The sequence below is a fragment of the Rhinolophus sinicus genome, linkage group LG04 (genome assembly GCF_036562045.2).
Source record: "Rhinolophus sinicus isolate RSC01 linkage group LG04, ASM3656204v1, whole genome shotgun sequence".
NCBI lineage: Eukaryota > Metazoa > Chordata > Mammalia > Chiroptera > Rhinolophidae > Rhinolophus > Rhinolophus sinicus.
In genome coordinates, this window is record NC_133754.1 from 90,378,453 (window position 1) to 90,400,429 (window position 21,977).

At 34.5% G+C, this 21,977-nt stretch overlaps 1 protein-coding gene across 9 annotated transcripts in view; it reads left to right on the forward strand.

The window, feature by feature from the left end:
• ZC3H13 (zinc finger CCCH-type containing 13) overlaps nt 1-21,977 on the forward strand; it is a 94,806-nt gene that overhangs the window by 49,213 nt on the left and 23,616 nt on the right. For all 9 annotated transcript variants that reach the window (XM_074329985.1, XM_074329987.1, XM_074329982.1 and 6 more), the window contains 3 exons: nt 13,004-13,314; nt 16,084-16,548; nt 20,229-20,420. In XM_074329985.1, coding sequence (XP_074186086.1) covers nt 13,004-13,314; nt 16,084-16,548; nt 20,229-20,420 — 968 coding nt within the window. The remainder of the gene's footprint in view (nt 1-13,003; nt 13,315-16,083; nt 16,549-20,228; nt 20,421-21,977) is intronic.

Here is a 21,977-nt window from a genome sequence, read left to right on the forward strand (position 1 = left end):
ATTAAATACAAATAAATGGAAACACATACCATGCCCATGGATAGAAAGAATTAATATAGTTAAAATGCCCATACTACCCAAAGCAATCTATAGATTCAGTACAATCCCTATCAAAGTACCAACAGTATTTTGCACAGAACTAGAATAAATAATCCTAAAATTGATATGGAACCACAAAAGACCCCAAATAGCCACGGCAATACCGACAAAGAAGAACAGAGCTGGAGGTATCATGCCACCTGTTAACAAATTATACTACAAGGCTATGGTAATCAAACAGCATGGTATTGGCATAAAAGCAGACACATAGATCAATGAAACAGAATAGCCCAGAAATAAATTCATGCCTATATGGTCATTTAATCTATGACAAAAGAAGCAAGAATTTACATTGGGGTAAGGACAGTCTATTTAATAAATGGTGCTGGGAAAAACAGGGCAGATACATGCAAAAAAGTGAAATTGTACTACCTTCTTATGCCATTGACAAGAATAATCTCAAAATGGATTAAAGACTTAAATGTAAGTCCCAAAACCAGAAAGCTCTTAGAAGAAAATATAGGAAGTAAACTCTCAGACATTACCCTTAGTAATATTTTTACTGATACAGCCACTCAGGCAAGGGAAACAAAAGAAAAAATAAACAAATGAGACTACAACTAAAAAGTTTTTTCACAGCAAAGGAAACCATCAACAAATTGAAAAGACATCCTACTGATGAGAAGATATTTGCCAGTGATACATCTGATAAGGGGTTAATATCCAACATTTATTTTTAAAAAAATCAAACTCATTCAACTCAATACCAAAAAAAGCAAACAATTAAAAAATGGGTGGAGGACCTGAATAGACATTTCTCCAAAGTGGACATACAGATGGCCAATAGACATGAAAAGATGCTCAACATCACTAATCATCAGAGAAATGCAAATGGCTTACATAAATCAACAAACAGTAAGTATTGGCAAGGATGTGGAGAAAAGGGAACGCTTGTGCACTGTTGGTGGGAATGCAAATTGGTGTAGCCACTATGGAAAACTATGAAGTTTTCTCAAAAAATTAAAAATGGAACTACCTTATGACCCAGCAGTTGCACTCCTGGGTATTTATCCAAAGAAATCCAAAACACAAATTCGAAAAAATATATGTACACCTATGTTTACTGCATCTCTATTCACTAGATATGGAAACTACTGAAGTGTTCATCAATAGAAGATTGAATAAAGAAATTATGGTATATTTATACAAGGGAGTATTGCTCTACCATAAAAAAATGAAATATTACCACTTGCAATAACATGGGTGGACCTAGAGGATATTATGTTAAGTGAAGTAAGTCAGACTGAGAAGGACAAATACCATATGATTTCACTTATATATGGAATCTAAAGAACAGAGCAAATGAACAAACAACAAAAATAGACTCATAGATACAGAGAACAAACTGATGGTTGTTAGATGGGAGGGGTTGGGGGGATGGGTGAGAAAGGTAAAGGGATTAGGAAGTATAAATTGGTAGTCACAAAATAGTCACAGGGATGTGAAGTACAGTATGGGGAATATAGTCAATAATGTAAAAACTGTATGTGGTGTCAGATAGGTTCTAGACTTATCAGGGATATCACTTCATAAGTTATATAAATGCCTAATCATTGTACACCTGAAACTAATATAAAATAATATTGAATGTCAACTATTATACACACACACACATATGTATGTATAGTCACAGGATGTAAAGTACAGTATAGAGAATATAGTCAATGGTATTGTAATAGCTATGTACAGGGTCAGAGGGGTAGTAGGCTTGTTGGGATTATCACTTTGTGTGGGTTGTAAATGTCTAATCATGTTTTTTGTACACTTGAAACTAATAGTAAAAAAAGAAAAAACATTGAAAAAAAATGCCATTGGGATTTTGATAGCGATTGTGTCAAATCTGTAGATCTCTTTGGATAGTATAGGCAACTTAATACTAAGTCTTATAATCCATGAGTATAGACTGTCTTTCCATTTATTTATGTCTTCTTTAATTTCTTTCAGCAATGTTTTACAGTTTTCAGTTACAAGTCTTTGAACTCTTTGGTTAGGTTTATTCCAAAGTATTACTTTTTATGCTATTGCAAATGGAATTGTTAATTTCCTTTTCAGATTGTTTATTATTAGTATATAGAAACACAGCTGATTTTTGCATGTTGATTTTGTATCCTGCAACTTTACTAAATTTATTTATTCTAACAGTTTTTCTGTTTTTGTGGACTCTATTATATAGAGTTTTCTACATATAAGCTCATGCCATCTGTGACTGGACATAATTTTACTTCTTTCCAATTTGGATGCCTTTTATTTCTTTTTCTTGCCCAATTGCTCTGGCTAGAACTTCCAATACTATGTTGAATAGAAGTGGTGAGAATGGGCATCGTTGCCTTGTTCCTGATCTTTGAGGAAAAGTTTTCAATCTTTTACCATTGAATATTATGTTTCCTATGGATTTTTCATAAATGGCCTTTGTTATGTTAAGGTAGTGTCTTTCTGTTCTTAGTTTGTTTATGTTTTTATCATAAGAAAGTTTTTAATTTTGTCTGTTATTTTTCTTCATCTATTGAGATAATCATGTTTTTTCCCTTTATTCTGTTAATGCGGTGTAGTGCATTTATTTTCTTATGTTGAACCATCCTTGCATTCTAGGAATAAATCCCACTTTGTCATGGTGTATAATCTATTAATGTGTTGTTGAATTTGGTTTGCTATTTGTTAAGGATTTTTGCATCAGTGTTCATCAGGAATATTGGTATATAGTTTTCTAGTAGTGTTTTTGTCTGGCTTTGGTACCAGGGTAATACTGGCCTCATAAAATGAGCTTGGAAGTGTTCCTTTCCTTTCAGTTTATTTGGAAGTTCCAGAGGATTAGTGTTAATCCTTTAAATGTTTAATAGAATTCTCAAGTGAATTCTGGTGCTGGGCTTGTCTTTGTTGGAAAGTTTTTAATTACTGATTCAATATCCATACTCATTGTTGGTCTATTCAGATTTTTTTGCTGCTTAATGATTCAGTCTAGGACAGTTGTGTGTTTCTAGGAATTTACCATTATTTATTTCTAGGTCAGCCAATTTTTTGGCATACAGTTGTTTATAGTATTCTCTTTCCCTTTTTTTCCCTATGCCATCAGTTTTATATTGACTCCTCTTTTCTGGCTTTAGTTATTCGAGCCTTATTTTTTTCAATTAATCTAGCTAAGAATTTATCCGTTTTGTTGATCTTTTCAAACATCCAACTTAGTTTTCATTATTTTCATTGTTTTTCTAATTCTCTATTTTGATCTCTAATCTATTATTCCTTTCCTTCTGCTACCTTTGACTTTAATTTGTTCTTCTGTTTGTAATTTTTTGAGGTGTAAAGTTAAGTTGTTGATTTCAGATCTTTCTTATTTTAATGTATGCATTATTTTCTATAAAGTTCCCATTTAGCACTGTTTTCACTGCATCTCAAGTTTTGGTATGTAGGGTTTTTTAATTTTCATTTGTCTCATATTTTATGATTTCCCTTGTGACATCCCTTTTTGACTCATCGATGAAAAGTATGTTGTTTAATTTGCACTTATTTGTGTATTTTCAGGTTTCCTTGTGCTATTGATTTCAAGTTTTGTTCCATTGTGATCAGAAAAGATACTTTGTATGATTTCTGTCTTTTTGAATTTGTTAAGACTTGTTTTGTGACCTAAAACGTGGTCTGTTCTGGAGAATGTTTCATGTGCACTTGAGAAGAATGTATATTCTGCTGTGATTTGGTGTAGTGTTCTATATGTCTGTTAGATTTAGTTGACCTATAGTGTTATTCAAATTCTGTTTCCTTACTGTCCTTTTGTCTTTTGATAAACATTTAACTTTTTGATATAAATATATCAAAAAGCTGGCCTGTGAAAGAGCTGAGACCCTTCTGAAAATCTGTTCATTTTGAAATCCAATAATTGTTTCAAAATTCAGAGTTTAGGTCACTGCATTGACTAATTTAGATTCTGTGTATTTTAATAAACTCTTCCTCATAAACCAGTGTTTTTCTACCCTAAAGATAGTGCTTCTTAAAGGTCTATTTCAAAACCGACAAATATGCTTTTTGTAAAAATCAACTTTGAGATAATATTTTTCTGGTTCACAAAATTTATGAAATGCTTACAAATTTGATAGGGTGCTTTTCCCTTCTTAATTTTTTAAATTTAATTTTCAAATTATTTTATGAAATTCCTGTTTCATCAAGAAAAAATTTAACTCTTTAGAGGGCTTTCAGTTGCTTCTCTTTTTGAGTTACAGTGTAATGGAAAATGTACAAGCCTTGAGTTTACACAAATAGGAACTTGTATCTTGGCTTTGCAAGTTACTTGATGTGAGACCCTGAATAAGTTGTTTTCTCTGAGCATCTATTGATTCCGCTGTAAAATATGTATGATACGGCCTTACAGGGTTGAGGTGAAGATTAAATGAAATGAGGCTTTTTTTTTTTCAGCAAAGTACTCTTTGTTTTTCTACTTTAATAATAAATTACAGTGTAGTAGTATTTAAAAATACCTTTCCATTTACAGGTTTTCACTTAAACTATACATTTAATAGAATGTAACCATAAAATTTCTTAGTTTTTTCTAAATTTTGTACTTTTTTTCTGATACTTATGCAATGTCAGCTTTAACATCAGGTGTTAGAAATAAGGACTCAGTGGAGGGGGGGAGGTCTTAAGTATATTAGACAATCATGCCCAAACTTCGCTGCATGTTGGAATCACCTGAAAGTCTTTAAAGTGTATCGATGCCTGATTCCAATCCCCAGATATTCTTATTTAGTTAGCATGGGGAGCCACCTTGGTGTCCAGATTTTTTTAAGTTCACTGGGTGATTCTAGTGTTCAGCAATGGTTGGGAACCATAAATTGGGATTTATTCTCTCACTTAAAGAAGCTCAGAGGGAGGCAGTCCAAGACTGATACACTGTTCTACAAAGTCATTGATGATCCAGGTACTATATTTCTTCCTTGTGCATGCTCCTTTTTTTAGGGTTGTCTCATGGTTAAATATGATTGCTGATGTTTTAGCCTTTGTATACATATTCCAGCAGCAGAATAAACGAAGGGAAGAAAGCTTAAAGCTTCCTAGAAGTCTCACACACTATTTTCCCTTGCATCCTATTGGCTAGAATTTAGTCACATGGCTACATCTAGCTATGAGGGAGTCTTAGAAATGTAAGCCTTTAGCTTAAATGTAAGCCCCAAGTACAATTGGGGTTACTAAAGAACAAGGACAAAATAGGTGATGGGATAGGTCATTGCAGTTTCTGCTTAATGGCATCACTTGTGAGATGCCATTTCTGTTCATGTTACTAAGCAACAAGATTATTAGAGTAAAATCAGTGTTATCTGGCCCTTTATGTGGAAAGCTCTGTGAACTGGTATTTGTAATATTATTCAGTATAAATTATCTACTTATAAGAATAATTTTGTTAAGTTCAACAAAACCCAGTCATTTCCCAAAAATATATTTTGGTAATAAGTTTAGTCTTTTCTTTGTCTGGAAAAGAGATCTTATCTAACTTATTTAGATGAATCAATTTTGTTTTTCTTTCCCCTGTGGTGACGTAGAAGAACCAGAATGATTCTATCAGCTGTTACTAGGATCTAGCAGCATTGTGCCTTACTGGAGCAATAAGAAAATGGTTAACTGGAGCACCCACAATTCTTGAACATATTTCCTAAAATATACTCTGTATTTTATTCAATCCAGTAGGTATGTTTTTGAAAATAACATGTAAATCAGATATAAATTATGTTAAATGTTATTGTTGACTTACATTTTAAGATGTGTTTATTCTTTTTTTTTTTTTAAGATTTTATTGGGGAAGGGAAACAGGACTTTATTGGGGAACAGTGTGTACTTCCAGGCCTTTTTTTCCCAAGTCAAGTTGTTGTCCTTTCAATCTTAGTTGTGGAGGGTGCAGCTCAACTCCAGGTCCAGTTGCCGTTTTCTAGTTGCAGGGGGCACAGCCCACCATCCTTGCGGGAGTCGAACCGGCAACCTTATGGTTGAGAGGATGTGCTCCAACCAACTGAGCCATCCGGGAGGCAGCTCAGCTCAAGGTGCCGTGTTCAATTTTAGTTGCAGGGGGGAGGAATCAAACTGGCAACCTTGTGGTTGAGAGCCCACTGGGCCATGTGGGAATCGAACCGGCAGCCTTCAGAGTTAGGAGCATGGAGCTCTAACCGCCTGAGCCACCGGGCCGGCCCAAGACATGTTTATTCTTTTCTGATGGTTCTTGGTGCTCTTATTTTGTTCTTTTGACCCAGAAATCTCTGAGAGATGGTTCTTAACATTATGTCCCTGGATTGAAATGGTAACACATTTTGTATTATGAGGAATTGAGTATTATGTAGGTTGATTCTTCATTTTCCAGTTTTTGTTTCTGGCTGTTTCCACAATGAACAACAAGGTATGCCTAGGACTCACCTGTTACTCAGTATATAGAAAAATATAAACTTAGTTTATTTCTTTTGTCTAAGGAAATGAAGCAGCAGATCTAAGAGTACTGAAGGGCTGCGTGGGTACCTGACTTGCACTGGAGTTCTAAAGCCTTATTTGACAAGTTTGAAAAAGGACATTTTGATTAGAGGAATTAATTTTTAATTTCCAGGATTTTTTAAAGTAGATCTGATATTTTGATTTATTTCCATTACTGTGAATAAAGAATATATTGATTATAAAATCAAACACTATATTAAGAATCTTTGTCACTGCTTTCAGTATGTATTAAAGGTTAGCATCTAAATTCCTTTTGGAGAAAACTGCCCTTTAAAATTAATTTAGACTTTAGTTATCAAAATGTGTTGTGCTTAAGTAAAAGCAAGCAGATCCTTGAATAACATCATTTTGTTCAACATCATTGCATTACAACATTGATGAGATGCTAGAAGAACTAAATTCTTGTTTATATCAATTAGCCTACAATAAAATTGGCTTCATTATACATTGTTTTACTTAAAGAACCTATCAACAATGTTAAATGAGGACTTACTGTATGCTAATTAGTTCATTTATTTGTTCAACAGTTATTGAATAATACCTAGTGTGTGGCAGGCAGTGTTCTAAAAGCGGGTAACGCAGCAGAGAACAAACATGTTGTCATCAGTGGTTAAATGAGAAGCTTTGTTAACTATAGGTGGAAGTAAGACAGTAATTACGTGTATGTAAAATAATCTTTCCGAATATGGATTTTTTTTTTATTCCTTCCAAGTAAGACAGACTTACTAGGCCTATTTAATACAGGGAATTGCATATATTTTGTAAAAGATAGTTCCCTATTGAGTTACTAGAAGAGTATGCATACACTGGGTAACAGATGATGCAACAAAACCATATTCTCCTATGAACTTTAAGTCCCTGTCTTCTGTGTCTCAGTTCTACAGCCTTCTAGATGGGGGCTGTTAACCTGAGATCCATTGGTGGATTTTAGGGATCTGCAAATTTCTTGATTTGTGGGTAAAATTTTGCCTTTTTGTGTTTTGGTGAGGGGAAGAGTACCCATAGCCTCCCAGAAAAATGTATGATTTCCCTTCTTCAAAAATTTTTAAAAATTCTTAATTATTCTTTAGGCCTCTGCCACAAACTGGCATACAGGATTTGAGTATTTTCCTCCCAAACTTTCATTAGCCACATTAACTTTGTTAAGAATATACTCTGTTCCCAAAATATTTGTTACTTTGAATAACACTAAATTCTGCCATGTAGTTGCTTTTAAGTGAATATTTTGGAGGCCACAGTTATTGCAGGGATATTTTTATCAGTGTTTTTCATTTTGACCAGTAGACTTTACTCAGCTATGATTTATTTATCTAATGTTGATCAAAACCTGAATACCACTTGTTTATTAAAAAGCCTTATGGATTTATTTTAATGCAGCTATTTCCCATAATATTTTTTTTAAATAAACTTTTCATTATCTACTCTGTACAGAAAAATCTTAATTACCTGGAACTCAACTAAATCATTTTTATTCTGGAATTTGTTTTAGAGGAGATATAACTCACAGGAAATCTCAAATTGGATATTTAGTGAGAAAATCACTTGTGAAGGGACTATTTTGTATCAATATTCCTAACCTAATCTATTACATCTAGATAATCCTAAAGTGGATATTTACAATGATGTTTCAGTGGACCTGTAATATTTTCCTTATCAGTAAAATCTGTATCCTATACACTTTGCTGAATCAGGAAAGTTAACCAGTATATCAAGGGTTTAAGCAAACAAAAACTTTATGGATAGTAGTTAACTAAAGAAGTTAGCTAGCAGATTCATATAGCTCATTCTGCTGGATATTTGGTTAAATATGGTTTTACTGATGCTTAATATGTTTTAGTCAAAATGCTAGGTTACAGAATTTTGTGGTTAAATAAGGAAATAGCATTAAGAGCATAGGTAGTTTTTTGTTTGTTTTTTTAAAGTAATCACTTCATTATTATTACCTGAATATGGAAATCTACTTCTTGATAGGAATACAAATGCCTGCATGAATCTCTCAGATTTGAAAAACAGATGTGGTCCTTTAAACCTTGTTGGCTTTCACTTCAATTTAGTAGAATAAGCAAATTACCACCAAATGGACAGTCTTATTTCCTTTTAGTGATCGCACCCATTTATCAAAATAAAATCAGAGTGTTTCACACCTGTGACAAAGAATGTTATATATTGAATTCATTCAGTATTTACTATTCATGTTCAGATACCATGGTCTGGACTGGTGAATTTTATCCTGTGTCCATGAACCATAGGATGGGGAGGAATGCATGTGTATACCAAGCATTTGAATTGAGAGTTTCTTGCGTAAGTATGTATTAATGTTGCTTGGTTGTATACAGTGGATGGAAAAAAATGTTACATTAACATGATTATTATTAGAGAACGTTTCACACACATAAAAATAAAATGGTATAAGGATCCTCTTATATCCATCTTGTTTCCTCTATACCCCTGTCCATCTCCGCCCCTCCAGTATTATTTTGAAGCAAATCTTGGCCATTTTATCGTTTCACTCGTATATAGTATTTTAATATAGCTCTCCAAGAAAGCAGGACATTTAAAAACATATAATGACTATACCAGTATCATTAAAAGAGAAAAAGGAGAAAAATGTAATTTTTAAACACAAATTTTAAAAGCATTGATGAATTTGTAGTATCTTTTTTAATATTTTCCCAATTAGTGGATATTAATGCAAATATCATGAAGGCTATACAAACCTTTTAATATTAAAATGGAACCTTTGTATTCAGATTTGGGAATTGTTTGTCTGAGGCATTGTCTTTTTTCTGCATTTAATATCTGGTCCCTGCCTACTCTCTGACCCTCTCTCATAAATTGTATACATTTTCTTTTTTCTGTTCTTATATATCACAATCCCTTCCAGCTCCTTGATGGTTGCTGAGCCTTCTGCACAGAAAGTTCTTCCCTCACATTTTCAGCTCTTGGCTCAAATATCATCATCTCAGTAAAAAACCCTTTCCTTAGTGAGTGACCTGAAGTAGTCCCCCTGACAACCTGGCAAATTTTTATTTTGGACCTAACAATTCCTATTTCATTATCCTGCTGTGTAGACTTTGTTATATCAAGTAGCTGAAATTGCCTTGCTTTGTTGTTGGTAGTCTGCTCCAAGACCCTGTAGTTAAGACAGACTATTTTTCAGTCCTCTGCCTCAGTTACCTCATAGGGTTGTTGACATAAACATTAAATGAGTTAATATATGCAAAGCACTTAAAACAATGTCATGCACTGAGTAGCAATATATGTGTTACCTGCTATTGTTATTAATATTATCATGATTATGTTAGAGTTGATTTTGATAGTGTCCAGACTCCATTTGTTTCTTTTTTAAAGTATACTTTTTGCATGATGATTTTAATAGTTGAATTATGAATGTTAGTTACATGTGTGAGCATATTTTCATATTTGAGAAATAAAAACTATTGACAGAACAGTTGGTGTTACTAATTTTAGAAAGTCTAGGGTAAGCTTTTTGATTCGTAGGTAAAATTACTTGCATCTTGAATAAGAGTTTTTCTTTTTAATTTCTTAACCTTTCACATTTTTTACCCAAGTGAAATATACTCGGAAGTCCAAGGACAAGGTGCCAGGCAGATTTGGTTCCTGGTGAGGACCCACTTACAGATTCATACACAGCTATCTTCTCACTGTGTCCTCAGAAGGAAGAGAGAAAGAGCGAGCATGCACACCCCTGAGCAAGCAAGCTCTGGCTCTTTCTTTTCTTATAAGGACACTAATCCCATCATGGGAGCCCCACTGTCAGGACCTCATCTAAATCTAATTATTCCCAAAGACCCCAATTATTCCCAAATACCATCATGGGGGTTGGGGTATCAACATAAAAATTTGGGGAGACACAAACATCCAGTCCATAACAGGTGCTTAAATTAAACCAATAATTTTCTTAAACTCTTTTTTTTCCTGAAGGATGGGTAAGAAGAAAAACAGTTAAAATACTGAAGCCATAACTTGACAACACATTGGTGCTCTGACCTTAGTACTACATAGAACTCAATTATCCTGAGTTCAAACTGAAGTTTTTTTCTTCCATGCTATAGACACCAAATTTGAATAGAAATGTGACTGGACTATAATGTGTTTCTTTGTGTTGTTTTTTGTTTTTGTTTTTTTTTAAGATTTTATTGGGGAAGGGGAACAGGACTTTATTGGGGAACAGTGTGTATTTCCAGGACTTTAGTGGGGAGCAGTGTGTTTTTCCCAGGACCCATCAGCTCCGTTGTTGTCCTTTCAATCTTAGTTGTGGAGGGCGCAGCTCAACTCCAAGTCCAGTTGCCATTGTTAAATCTTAGTTGCAGGGGGCGCTGCCCATCATCCCTTGTGGAGGTCAAACTGGCAACCTTGTGGTTGAGAGCACGCACTCCAACAAACTGAGCCATCCGGCCATCCAGGAGCTCAGTAGCAGCTCAGCTGCAGCTCGTTGTCTTCATTCTAGTTGCAGAGGGTGCAGCTCGCTGGCCCATGTGGGAATTGAATTGGCAACCTTGTGGTTGAGAGCTCACGCTCTAACTGACTGAGCCACCTGTCCGCCCTATAATGTGTTTTTAAAGATAGTGTTATGAACTATTTAATTTTTTAAGTTCTGTGAACTAATCACCAAAGGGTATGTTGTAGACATTCTTGAAACAAAATTTTGAGTATATCCCAGAAATAAAATTAACCAAAATGTCAGTTCAGTGGAGAGCCACATTCTTTATTTTATCAATTTAGATATTTCCAAGTTGACTAGAACCTGATAAAATTGAAATTGGAAAGCACCAAACAACAATTCTAATTCCCAGTCTTGTAATGATTTTTTTGTTCAGTAGGATGCATTTGAATGGTGATTGATCGTAAATGGTTTTCCAAATTTGGGTAAGATCCATTTGAATATTTCTGCTAATATCTGTAGGTAAATACATAGAGTCGATTAAGTTATAGCAGCTTATGGCTTATTTTTTTCTATGAGAAAGGATTAACAATTCTTATTAAAAGCGTGAAGGTTTAGTGGAGTCACAGATAACTAGAATGTCTAGGTGAATATAATGTTCTAGTTAGCTTTTTTTTTTGGTAAACTATTATTCAAAAGATTGTTTTTGTTTATTTGTTTAAATCCTCATTCTATAAAATTCTTTCCAATATATTGGACTATTTTCCTGATTCAGTAATACCTGTTTTACAGATTTAAATCTTATATTGATTGGTAAACCGTCTACCAAGGTGTCATTTATAAACAACGTAGTTTAGGGCAGCAGTTCTCAACCAGGGATGATTTCGCCTCCCTGGGGACATTTGGCAGTGTGTGGGGCAATTTTTTATTGTCATGAATGGGGTTGGGAAAGAAATGTAGACACTGGCTTCTAGTGGACAGAGAAGCTGCCAAGCATGGACAGCCCCACCACCGCTACCACCACAAAGAATTGCTTAATACAAAATGTCAGTAGTGTCAAGGTTGAGAAAACCTGATTTAGGATTAATAATGATTTTGCCACCATTGTGGATATTGAAAAATATTTATTATAGGCACTGAAGGTAATTCTAAAATACTTTGATTAGACTCCAGAATATTTTTGAACAAACATCTAGCCCTTGAAATGATTGCTTGGAATAATATGATATTTATCTGGGTATGTGTTATTTTTTAAATATTAGCCCTGTGTTTAGTTATTGCACAAATGTGTATATTCTAGCTCTCCATCACGCACATGTTTTGCATATTCATTGTAGACAGGGCCCAGGACATAGCAGATTGTAGGAGTGATTCAGGATGTGTTTTGTGAGACTCTTTTTGTTCCCTGGCATTGGTGAAAGATGAGTTGAAGGGAGTGGAAAATAACCTTAGTTAGACCAAGACTTACGAACTCAATCTCAGTTTGTGCTGCCCAAGAATGAAGGCAGGTCATTTAAGATAACTGTATAGACAGTATGTTCTTTCCTTAACTCTTGCATTCTTGCCCTATTACAAGTGGCAGTCCAGGCAAAGCAGACTTTAGGTTAGGCTGAGCTTTTCCCATAGCCTTGAATTATAGGCATTCTTACAGCTATTTTCTATCTACATCTTGCAAGTGTTTTTTCTTTTTTTTTTTTTCAGAGACTATCTCTAATAAGAGTGAATTCCATACTTTAAGTAAGGGTAAGACCATCTGTGCCCAGGGAGACTCTTACCAGGAAAAGGAAGTGTGCCTTCGAGCCAAAGCTTGGGAGAGAGGCAGTGTATATCTCAATTAGAACTATTGCCTCAAGCTGACTTAAAAATCAATCGAATCTTTAAAAACTGACTTACTCTTTCATAGCATTGTGAATTAACATTTATCCTGGTATTACACTTTTAGGTTTAACTTTTACATTCCTTTTGTTTTTAAAAATGATTTTCCTTTGGCTAGAGATGAAGGCTCTGGAACATGTCTTTGATTGATGTTATTTTTCCTTGTAGGTCTACTTCCCCTGCAGGACAGCATCACTCTCCTATATCTTCTAGACATCACTCATCTTCCTCACAATCAGGATCATCTATTCAAAGGCATTCTCTTTCTCCTCGAAGAAAAAGAACTCCTTCACCATCTTATCAGAGGACAATAACTCCACCTTTAAGACGTTCTGCGTCTCCTTATCCTTCACATTCTCTGTCTTCTCCTCAGAGAAAGCAAAGTCCCCCGAGGCATCGCTCTCCTATGCGAGAGAAAGGGAGGCATGATCATGAACGGACTTCACAGTCTCATGATCGTCGTCATGAAAGGAGGGAAGGTATGTACTGTACTTTATCTTGATTTTTTTTTGTTATTTAAGTAGATGTTTTCTTTATTTAAAACTTGGACATTCAGATTTACTGTTATAATGAGTAGAAGAGAACTGGGTTATATTAAAGCACACAGAGGAGAGTTCTGAGGGCCACAGGAGGTGCTTAATGACACAGCGAATGTAAGCTATTAAAATATGTGTAAGTGGGTATTTATGTATCTACTGAGATGGTGCTTTTTTTAAGAGGTTTTACTTAAATACTCTCAAGTTCTAGAAATTTTTGGCCATCTTATTCTTAGAGCATCTTTCTAATTGCTTAGTTAATTCTTTAAAAAACACCAAAAAAAAAAACAAAGAGGTGAAGGAAAGAAAAGCAGCAAGCCAGGGGCCAGAGTTTGAAAACATGTTTTGATAAAGAGGTGAGGGCTTGGGGAACATTTCAGACAGTCATTGCAAACCAAATGATCAGTTTTCCAGGTGTAACTCAAGAAAGAAGTACTCAAAGCAGTTTTCCTTTCTAGATCCCTAAAAATTCAGTTAACTTTGGGTTTGCTACTCGCTATTCAAGCTGAGAAGCTATTATTACCCAGCAATACAGTCTAATATCTCTCATTTCTTTCTTGTCCTTGTTTATCTACCTTGACAGGTTTTTTCTTTTCCCAACTTCCCCTTGTGTTAGTTTTTTAATATAATGAGTACTCAGGAAATATTTGCTTATTTGCAACAACATAACGATTTAATATGCATTTTAAAAGCCTGTCTGTGAGTATAGTATAGCAGTCTCCTGTGGAACATGTTGAACTTATTCTCTTCCTGTTGGTGGTGCAATAATTAATCAAGTTCTGTTATTCAAGAAAATGATGGATGCATAGGTAGGGACCAGAAAGAGAACTTATTTTATAGAGTTGTCCCTTGTATACATCATTTTGGAATCAGATCAGCACAACAGTATTTATGGAACATTGGTAAGATGGGAAAATTCTCATACCTATTAATTTTGATATTTAGCAGCTAGAGTTGACCAGGAATACAGTGTTCATTTAGTGACTACTGAATGAAACTTCTTTATTATTTCAAAACATAACTATTAAACATACTAATGAAGGGAAATACTACGGAGTTGAGTCTTTTAGGTTTGCTTTTTTTGTGGTAAGAGTAGTTTATGTTACAGGAAAAATCCTTTTAATAAGAAACCATATCTGTTTAGGTTCTTTATAAGGAGGAAGAGCTGTAGCAGATGTTTGTTCCGCTCTATTTAGATGTTGTTTTCTGAAATAAGAATAATTTTAGTGGAAGAATGGGGAGGTAGGTAAAGAACAAAATATATTAACTAGATGTATTTGTAAAGACAGATGGGACATCATGAAAAACATATTCTCAGGCACCATTGGTATTGGAGGAGGACTAGAAGTAATAGGTGTTCACAGAAAAGAATGAAGACATCACTTTCTTGCCTTCTGGTTCTGTCCTTAAATGGCATTTATGGATATAGGCACATGGACAAAGTAATTGGGCAGGGCAGATAAGCTATTGGTGTGAGAATCTCTGGGGTTTGTGGATACTAGATGTTTGGGTTCTTGAGGAAATCTATGGACCTAGCCAGTGGAGACAAAGTGAAAAGGAGGTAACTTTACAATATGTTAGGCATAAATCTGCTACAGTGGCTATAATAGCCTCAGATCTTGAGGCAATTCCAGAGTGTAAGTGCAACTGAGGAAGGACTCTGATTAAAAGGCAGTATTTGTTCTTTGAAGTTCTCTTGTTGATTCTTTGGCTTCATATCAAATTTATGCTGTAATCAGTGCATGCCTATTCTAGGCATATCTAAAGAATAGTTTCTGATCTTTGCAAATTCCCATGACGTGTATGGTTTGAACTAGGCCATTTAATTTCTGGGCCTCTATTTCATTTATACAGTGACAAGTTTGGATTAAATAATCAATGAGATTCATTCCAGCTTTTTAATAACTAAAATTACCTTTTTATTTTTCTATGAAATTTTACAAAATGCTTTAAGTAGAGAAAGTTTTCTAGACAGGAGTGTGATTCCATTAAATAGCTCAAGAAAAGAATATAACAGCCTCTCTTTGCCAGCCAGCTTACTAACTGCAGGCCACTCTCACATGCTTAACTCTATTTGAGGTGGTCATGTGTGGCCTAGTCTGGCCTAATAGTAGTTTGAGATGACACTGTGCAACTGGATCTAAAAGTGGTGTCTGAAAACAAAGCCATCAGTGATATGAAGTCAACTGGTTTTAGAAGTTTTAGATGTAAGAATGGGTAAATTGGGGTGGGGAGGATCATATTCAAAGTTTATCCAATAAGAACATAATTATTCAAGTGTAATAAAATTACCTTTGGAATTTTAGCTTTTGAAAGGATTTAATTTTTTTATTTGACCATATTTTCTCCTTTTATTTTCTGCAAAGAACATGAATTATCATTGTAATAAAATTTTAAATCTCGTTTTTTATATCTTTTGTTTTTTTACTTTTTGTATTGGGGAATGTTGGGGAACAGTGTGGTTTTCCAGGACCCATCAGCTCCAAGTAAAGTCATTGTGGGGTTTTTTTTTCAGTCTAGTTGTGGAGGGCGCAGCTCATTGACCATGTGGGAATCAAACTGGTGACCTTGGTGTTACAAGCACTGTGCTCTAAGCAACTGAGCCAACTGGCCGCCCCAATAAAAATTTAAAAGTTCTGTATTAAATATATTGTCTAATTTCCCAAAATTTTGTGAAAGGAATTACGTTTGATTTCCAAAATTGAATTGCAGAGACTAGAGGCAAAAGGGATAGAGAAAAGGACACAAGAGAAGAACGAGAGTATGAACCGGATCAGAGCTCTTCTAGAGACCACAGAGAAGATAGAGAACCTCGAGATGGTCGGGATCGGAGAGATGCCAGAGATGCTAGAGACCGGAGGGAACTAAGAGACTCCAGAGACATTCGGGACTCTAGGGAGATGAGAGATTATAGCAGAGATGCCAAGGAGAGCCGTGACCCCAGAGATTCTCGGTCTGCTCGTGATGCCCATGACTACAGGGATCGGGAAAGTAGAGATGCTCATCGAAAGGAGGATGCATATCAGGAAGAATCCCGAAGTTATGGCAGAAACCACTTGAGAGAAGAAAGTTCTCGTACTGAAATAAGAAGTGATTCCAGAAGTGAGTCTCGAAGTGAAATTAGGAATGACCGGATCGGCAGAAGTAGGGGCAGAGGTCCAGAGTTACCTGAAAAGGGTAAGGTTTTTGATTTGTCAGTCAGCTGCATCTTGTATGTCCATATAGAAATTATTAAATCTTATATCTCCTCAGATTTATTTTCTAAATATATTATTTCTGCATTGATTATCATTATTTTGTCAAAGTAATTTTCAATTAGTTGAATTTGTGATTTTCCCTGTAAATTCTGAATAGAAATTGTGAGCTAAAATAGCAAAAGATAAGAGGGGCCTGACCTAGACTCCCTAATTCCTAGTTGAATTATATATCCAGTCATGCCTTCAGTCTTAATTAATGTGGAACACTAAGGCAAAAAAGTAGAGTCATAGGAAGTAATTTTTAATAAACAGATATATATGTGTGTATGTACACATACACATACACACATATATACAGAGAGTGCCAAAAAAATGTATACACATTTTAAGAAAGGAAAAAACTTAATTGTAATACTCAATATATACCGATAACAAAAGATGAATACAAGTCACATTTGACTTCTGCAATTACAAGAAGTGCTCAAAGTGGTTACCATCAGCTTCCAGACACTTCTGATTATGGCGAACCACTGCTTGAGCAATGTTGACCATTTCTTAAAATGTGTATACATTTTTTTTGGCACCCCCGGTATACACTGTGTGTATATATACTGGGTGTGCCAAAACAATGTGTATACACATGACTTGTATTCACCTTTTGTTATCGGTATATATTGAGAATTACAATTTAAATACAGTTTTTTCCTTTCTTAAAATGTGTATACATTGTTTTGGCACCCTCTGTATATACAATAAACTGATCATTAATATGAAATTAAAATGGTAGACTTTCAAAATTGATGATAACAGAAATGGCTGGTTTGTTTAATTCTTCAGTATTTGTGCTGACTTCAAACCATCACATTATTGGGGTCTTGAGCCATTTTTCTTCCCTTCCCCTTAAAAAGCATTTGCCATACCCAATAACTATCAACCTAAATGTATTTGACTATCTCTAAACTGCTTGGACTAAATTACCTTTGGTCTCGCTCTTCCTCTCCCCCTTTCTATTTCCTCCCCCCAAACACTGCTGTGCAGTCTGACCACTTACTCTTTCCATCGAGCTGCTGGTCTATCTTGGTCCATATTACAGCTTTACATTAAGCTAAAACCCCATCACCTTCTCCTTTATAGTTGTCTTGGCTTTTCTTGGCCCTTTGCTTTTCATATACATTTTCAAAATGTGTATGAAACAGATCTTTTAAAAAGATTTTATGAAAAACTGTTAAATCTTTATTTCAAATTGATGAATTTGTAACTTTTTATATTAAGGCCTGGTACATGTTTTATTCCTGGGTAGCATTTTGTTGCTATTGTAAATGGTACTTTAAAAATTCTTTTTATAAATAATGCATTCACATGGTTCAAAATTTCAAAGGTACAAAACGAGATAGATATAGATATAGATATGGATATAGATATGGCTATAGATTGTGAAAAGCCTTCCATCTACCCCGCCTGGTTCCTCCTTTTGCGAAATTTATTTGTATCCTTTCCAGAAAGATTCTTCACAAGCAAATATGTGTATCTATTCATTTTCTCCCCTGGTTTTACAAATGTAATTTAAAAACAAACAAACTTTTATTTAAAAAAATTAACTATATAGTGCCCTAGACCCTGCTATTTTGACTTAAAAAATATCTTGGAGATCATTCCATAGTAGTCAGTCGGAAAAATAGCTACCTCCCTCGTCCACCATTTAACCTTTTTATTCCTAGATGTTATATGTGGCTTTTTAAAGTTTAAAATGTCTTCTTTCTGGTCTTTAATTGTTAAAGTATTCTTTATATATGTTTTGATTATTAAAATACCCTGTTACAGTATTTAGAATTATACTGTAATTCTCTCAGGGCTCAGCCTGTTACGGGTAAGGGGTGTGTTTATGTGTTTATATACATAGCTCTATGAATTTTTTAAACTACTTTATTAAGGTATGATTGATGTACAAAATTGACATGCACACATTTAATATATACAACTTGATGAGCTTGGAGATAAATATACACCACAATATATGCCATAAACATACCTATCACCTGTAAAAAATAATTTCCTCCTTCTCTCTTTATTTATTATGATTCGTGTGTGTGATAAGAGCACTTAAGATAAGATCTAGCCTCTTACAAATTTTTGCGTTTATAGTACATCATCACTAACTGTAGGCACTGTACCATACAGTGGATATCTAGGACTATTCATCTTGTACAACTGAAACTTTGCACACTTTGACTAATACCTCCCTGTTTCCCTCTCCCTCCAGCCCTTGGCAACCATTCTACGTTCTGCTTCTATGAGTTTGACTATTTTAGATTTCACATATAAGTGCTATCACGTAGCATTTGTCCTTCTGTGTCTGACTTATCTCACTAAGCATAATGTCCTCCAGGTTCATCTATGTTGTCTCCAGTGACAGGATTTCCTTTTTTTAAGGCTGAAAAATATTTCATTATATGTATATACCATATTTTCTTTATCAATTCACCTGTCAATAGACATTGAGGCTGCCTCTATGTGTTGGCTGTTGTGAGTAATCCTGTCATGAACATGGTAGTTCAGCTGTCTCTCCCAGATCCCGAATTCATGTTCCTTTGGGTATACACTCAGAAGTGGGATTGCTGGATCAATGATACTTTTATTTTTAATTTTTTTAGGAACCTCCATACTGTTTTCCTCAGTGGTTGTGTACCCTTGCATTACCATCACCACAATCAAGATACTCAGCTATACATACCATCACAAGACTCCCTGTGTTACCCCTTTCTAGCCATAACCTAACTCCCCTTCCCTGTCCCTGATCTCTGGCAACCACTAATATGTCCTCTTATAATTGTTGTTTCACGAATGTTACATAAGTAGATTTCAATTTCAAAGGTACAAAACGAGATAGATATAGATATGGATATGGCTATAGATATGGCTATAGATTGTGAAAAGCCTTCCATCTACGTAACTATCACGAATGTTACATAAGTACATAAGTAGAATCACACTATATGTATCCTGTTGAAATTGGCTTTCTCATTCACCATAATCTCCTTGAGGTTCATCCAAGTTGTATCAAAAGTTTGTCCCTTGTTGTATTCCATGATTTGAATGTATCACAGTTTGTTTAACCATTTACCCATTGAAAGACATTTGGGTCCTTTCTAGTTTGGAGCTATTACAAATAAAGTTTCTGTGACCATTCATTTCTCACACTTTTTAATGAAAATTTTCAGGCACCACTTAATTTCAACAAAGTGCCTTCGTTCTGTATTGGAATGTTTTCACTGTAAACTGTAATCAAAGCAATAATATATCTCCATATTTTTCATTATTTTCATAATCTTTCTGTAAATTAGATATGAGTCAGTAGTTTTTATTTTTGTTTTGTTTTTTTGGGGAGGTTAATTAAAATGAGTCTTCTTGCTTTATGATTCCATTATGTGACTTTTTTTATAGATAGAGGTAACTGGAGCTTAGCTTACCCAAGTCAGTCATTAGACAACTTAGGTGTTCTGATCCAACATTTCATATTCTTTTCAACAATGATTAGCACACTTTGGAATAAAAACAAACACCTTTTATCTGTATATTTTTGGGGAGGAAATATTATCATTGATGAAACTTGTTGAATAAAATGCTTATGTTTAAACACTTGTGTGAATATTCTTTGCTTAGGAAGTCGAGGCACAAGAAGTTCTCAAATTGACAGTCACAGTAGTAGTAGCAACTATCATGACAGCTGGGAAACTCGAAGTAGCTACCCTGAAAGAGACAGATACCCTGAGAGAGACAGCAGAGACCAAACAAGGGATTCTTCCTTTGAGAGAAGACATGGAGAGAGAGACCGTCGTGACAACAGAGAGAGAGGTTTGTCACATGGAATATTACTAAATGGTGACCAACATTGGAAGAATTGTTTCTTTAAAACTTATCCATTAACTTTTTTATATGTCTTTTAATACTTTTGCTTGTTGATACATTTAAAACTATTGTATTCACTCGTAATCTTTCTTGTTTACTTAGTTTATGGGAGAGAATGTAATAGCTAGCTACCAGTACCTATTGGCAATAGTTTAGATACTGAGGTAATAGGTACTTGCATACTGCAAGAACTGAGGTGCCCTGTTGTAAGTCTGTCCCCTCAACTAAGTAGCTGACAACCTTTTAAAAAATGTAGATGCTTGCGGGCTGTTCCAGGCATTTCAAATTCAGGAGATACTTAAACTTTCTCATCTGAGGATCCTGGCCACTCACTCACTACCTATGATAAACAGTCTTGTGTAGAATGCCAGAGAGAAACAAGAAAAAAATGATAATGATATGGCCGGGTTTTGTTTGGAGAAACATTTTATTCATGTTCCTTCCTGAGAATATGTAATGCTTGCTTTAGCTAATTTTGTATCTTGTTTTCTGTTACTTTATTAAATGACTTCTTAAATCAATTTTGAAGCAAAATTACTAGAAGACATTTAAGAAGGGTGATAAGTACTTTCTTTAACAAGCTTTTATTGCCCATACATATTAGGGCCTTAAACATTTAAGATTTTATGAAGGCCTTACTAACTTTGGCTGGTTACTAAAATAAGGTTTGCTATAATGCTGAGATTAATAAAGTATGATACTTGAGGGAGTAGGGAATTGAATGTTCATACTTCATAGTGAGCTGAATCAAAGAGGTAATGGTGTATCTTGATATGGGGTAAGCCTAATACATTTTGGTTAAAAGATGTGTATGATTTCTTTAGTTACAGATAAAGCTGGTGTTTATATATTCTTTGCTCATTTCTGAAATTATTTTTTCCTGAATGCTAATTCACCTTTCTTTACTCTCTTTAACACCATATCCTGGTAATGCTTTTTTTATATTTGTTTTCGTTGTTGTTGTTGTTTTTCAGTTTCATATCTTAGCTCAGATTTTTCTCATGTCATGCCTTAATTCTGTAATAGTGTTTGGCTTTAATCTTATATTTAGTTCAACACATACATTGAGTTACCAAAAACTGTGATAGTTGCTTTATATACATACTTCTACTTAATATTGTAAAGGATATTAAGTCAAAGAATATATATATATATATAGAGAGAGAGAGAGAGATTCCTTTAAAATCCTTTTATCTTAACAAGGTCCCTGTGAATGTAGGTTTGATAAGAAAAATCCATGCTTCATATTTGAATGGTTTGAGCTAAGAGAAAGGTAGTGATTTTTTCAGTATTACAGAGAAATAAGTTCCAGAGCTGGAATTCAGATGACTTGTAGTCGTCTGACTCCAAGTCCTGTTCTCTTTCTATTTTACTTTACTATAACAACTTCAATAAATATCAGTTGTATGATTGGAATAGAAATATATTTTTGAGGTTAATGATACATTCTACAAATGTTTACTGAGCCCATGCACTTTGCTAGGTTGTTGGAGTATAATAGTC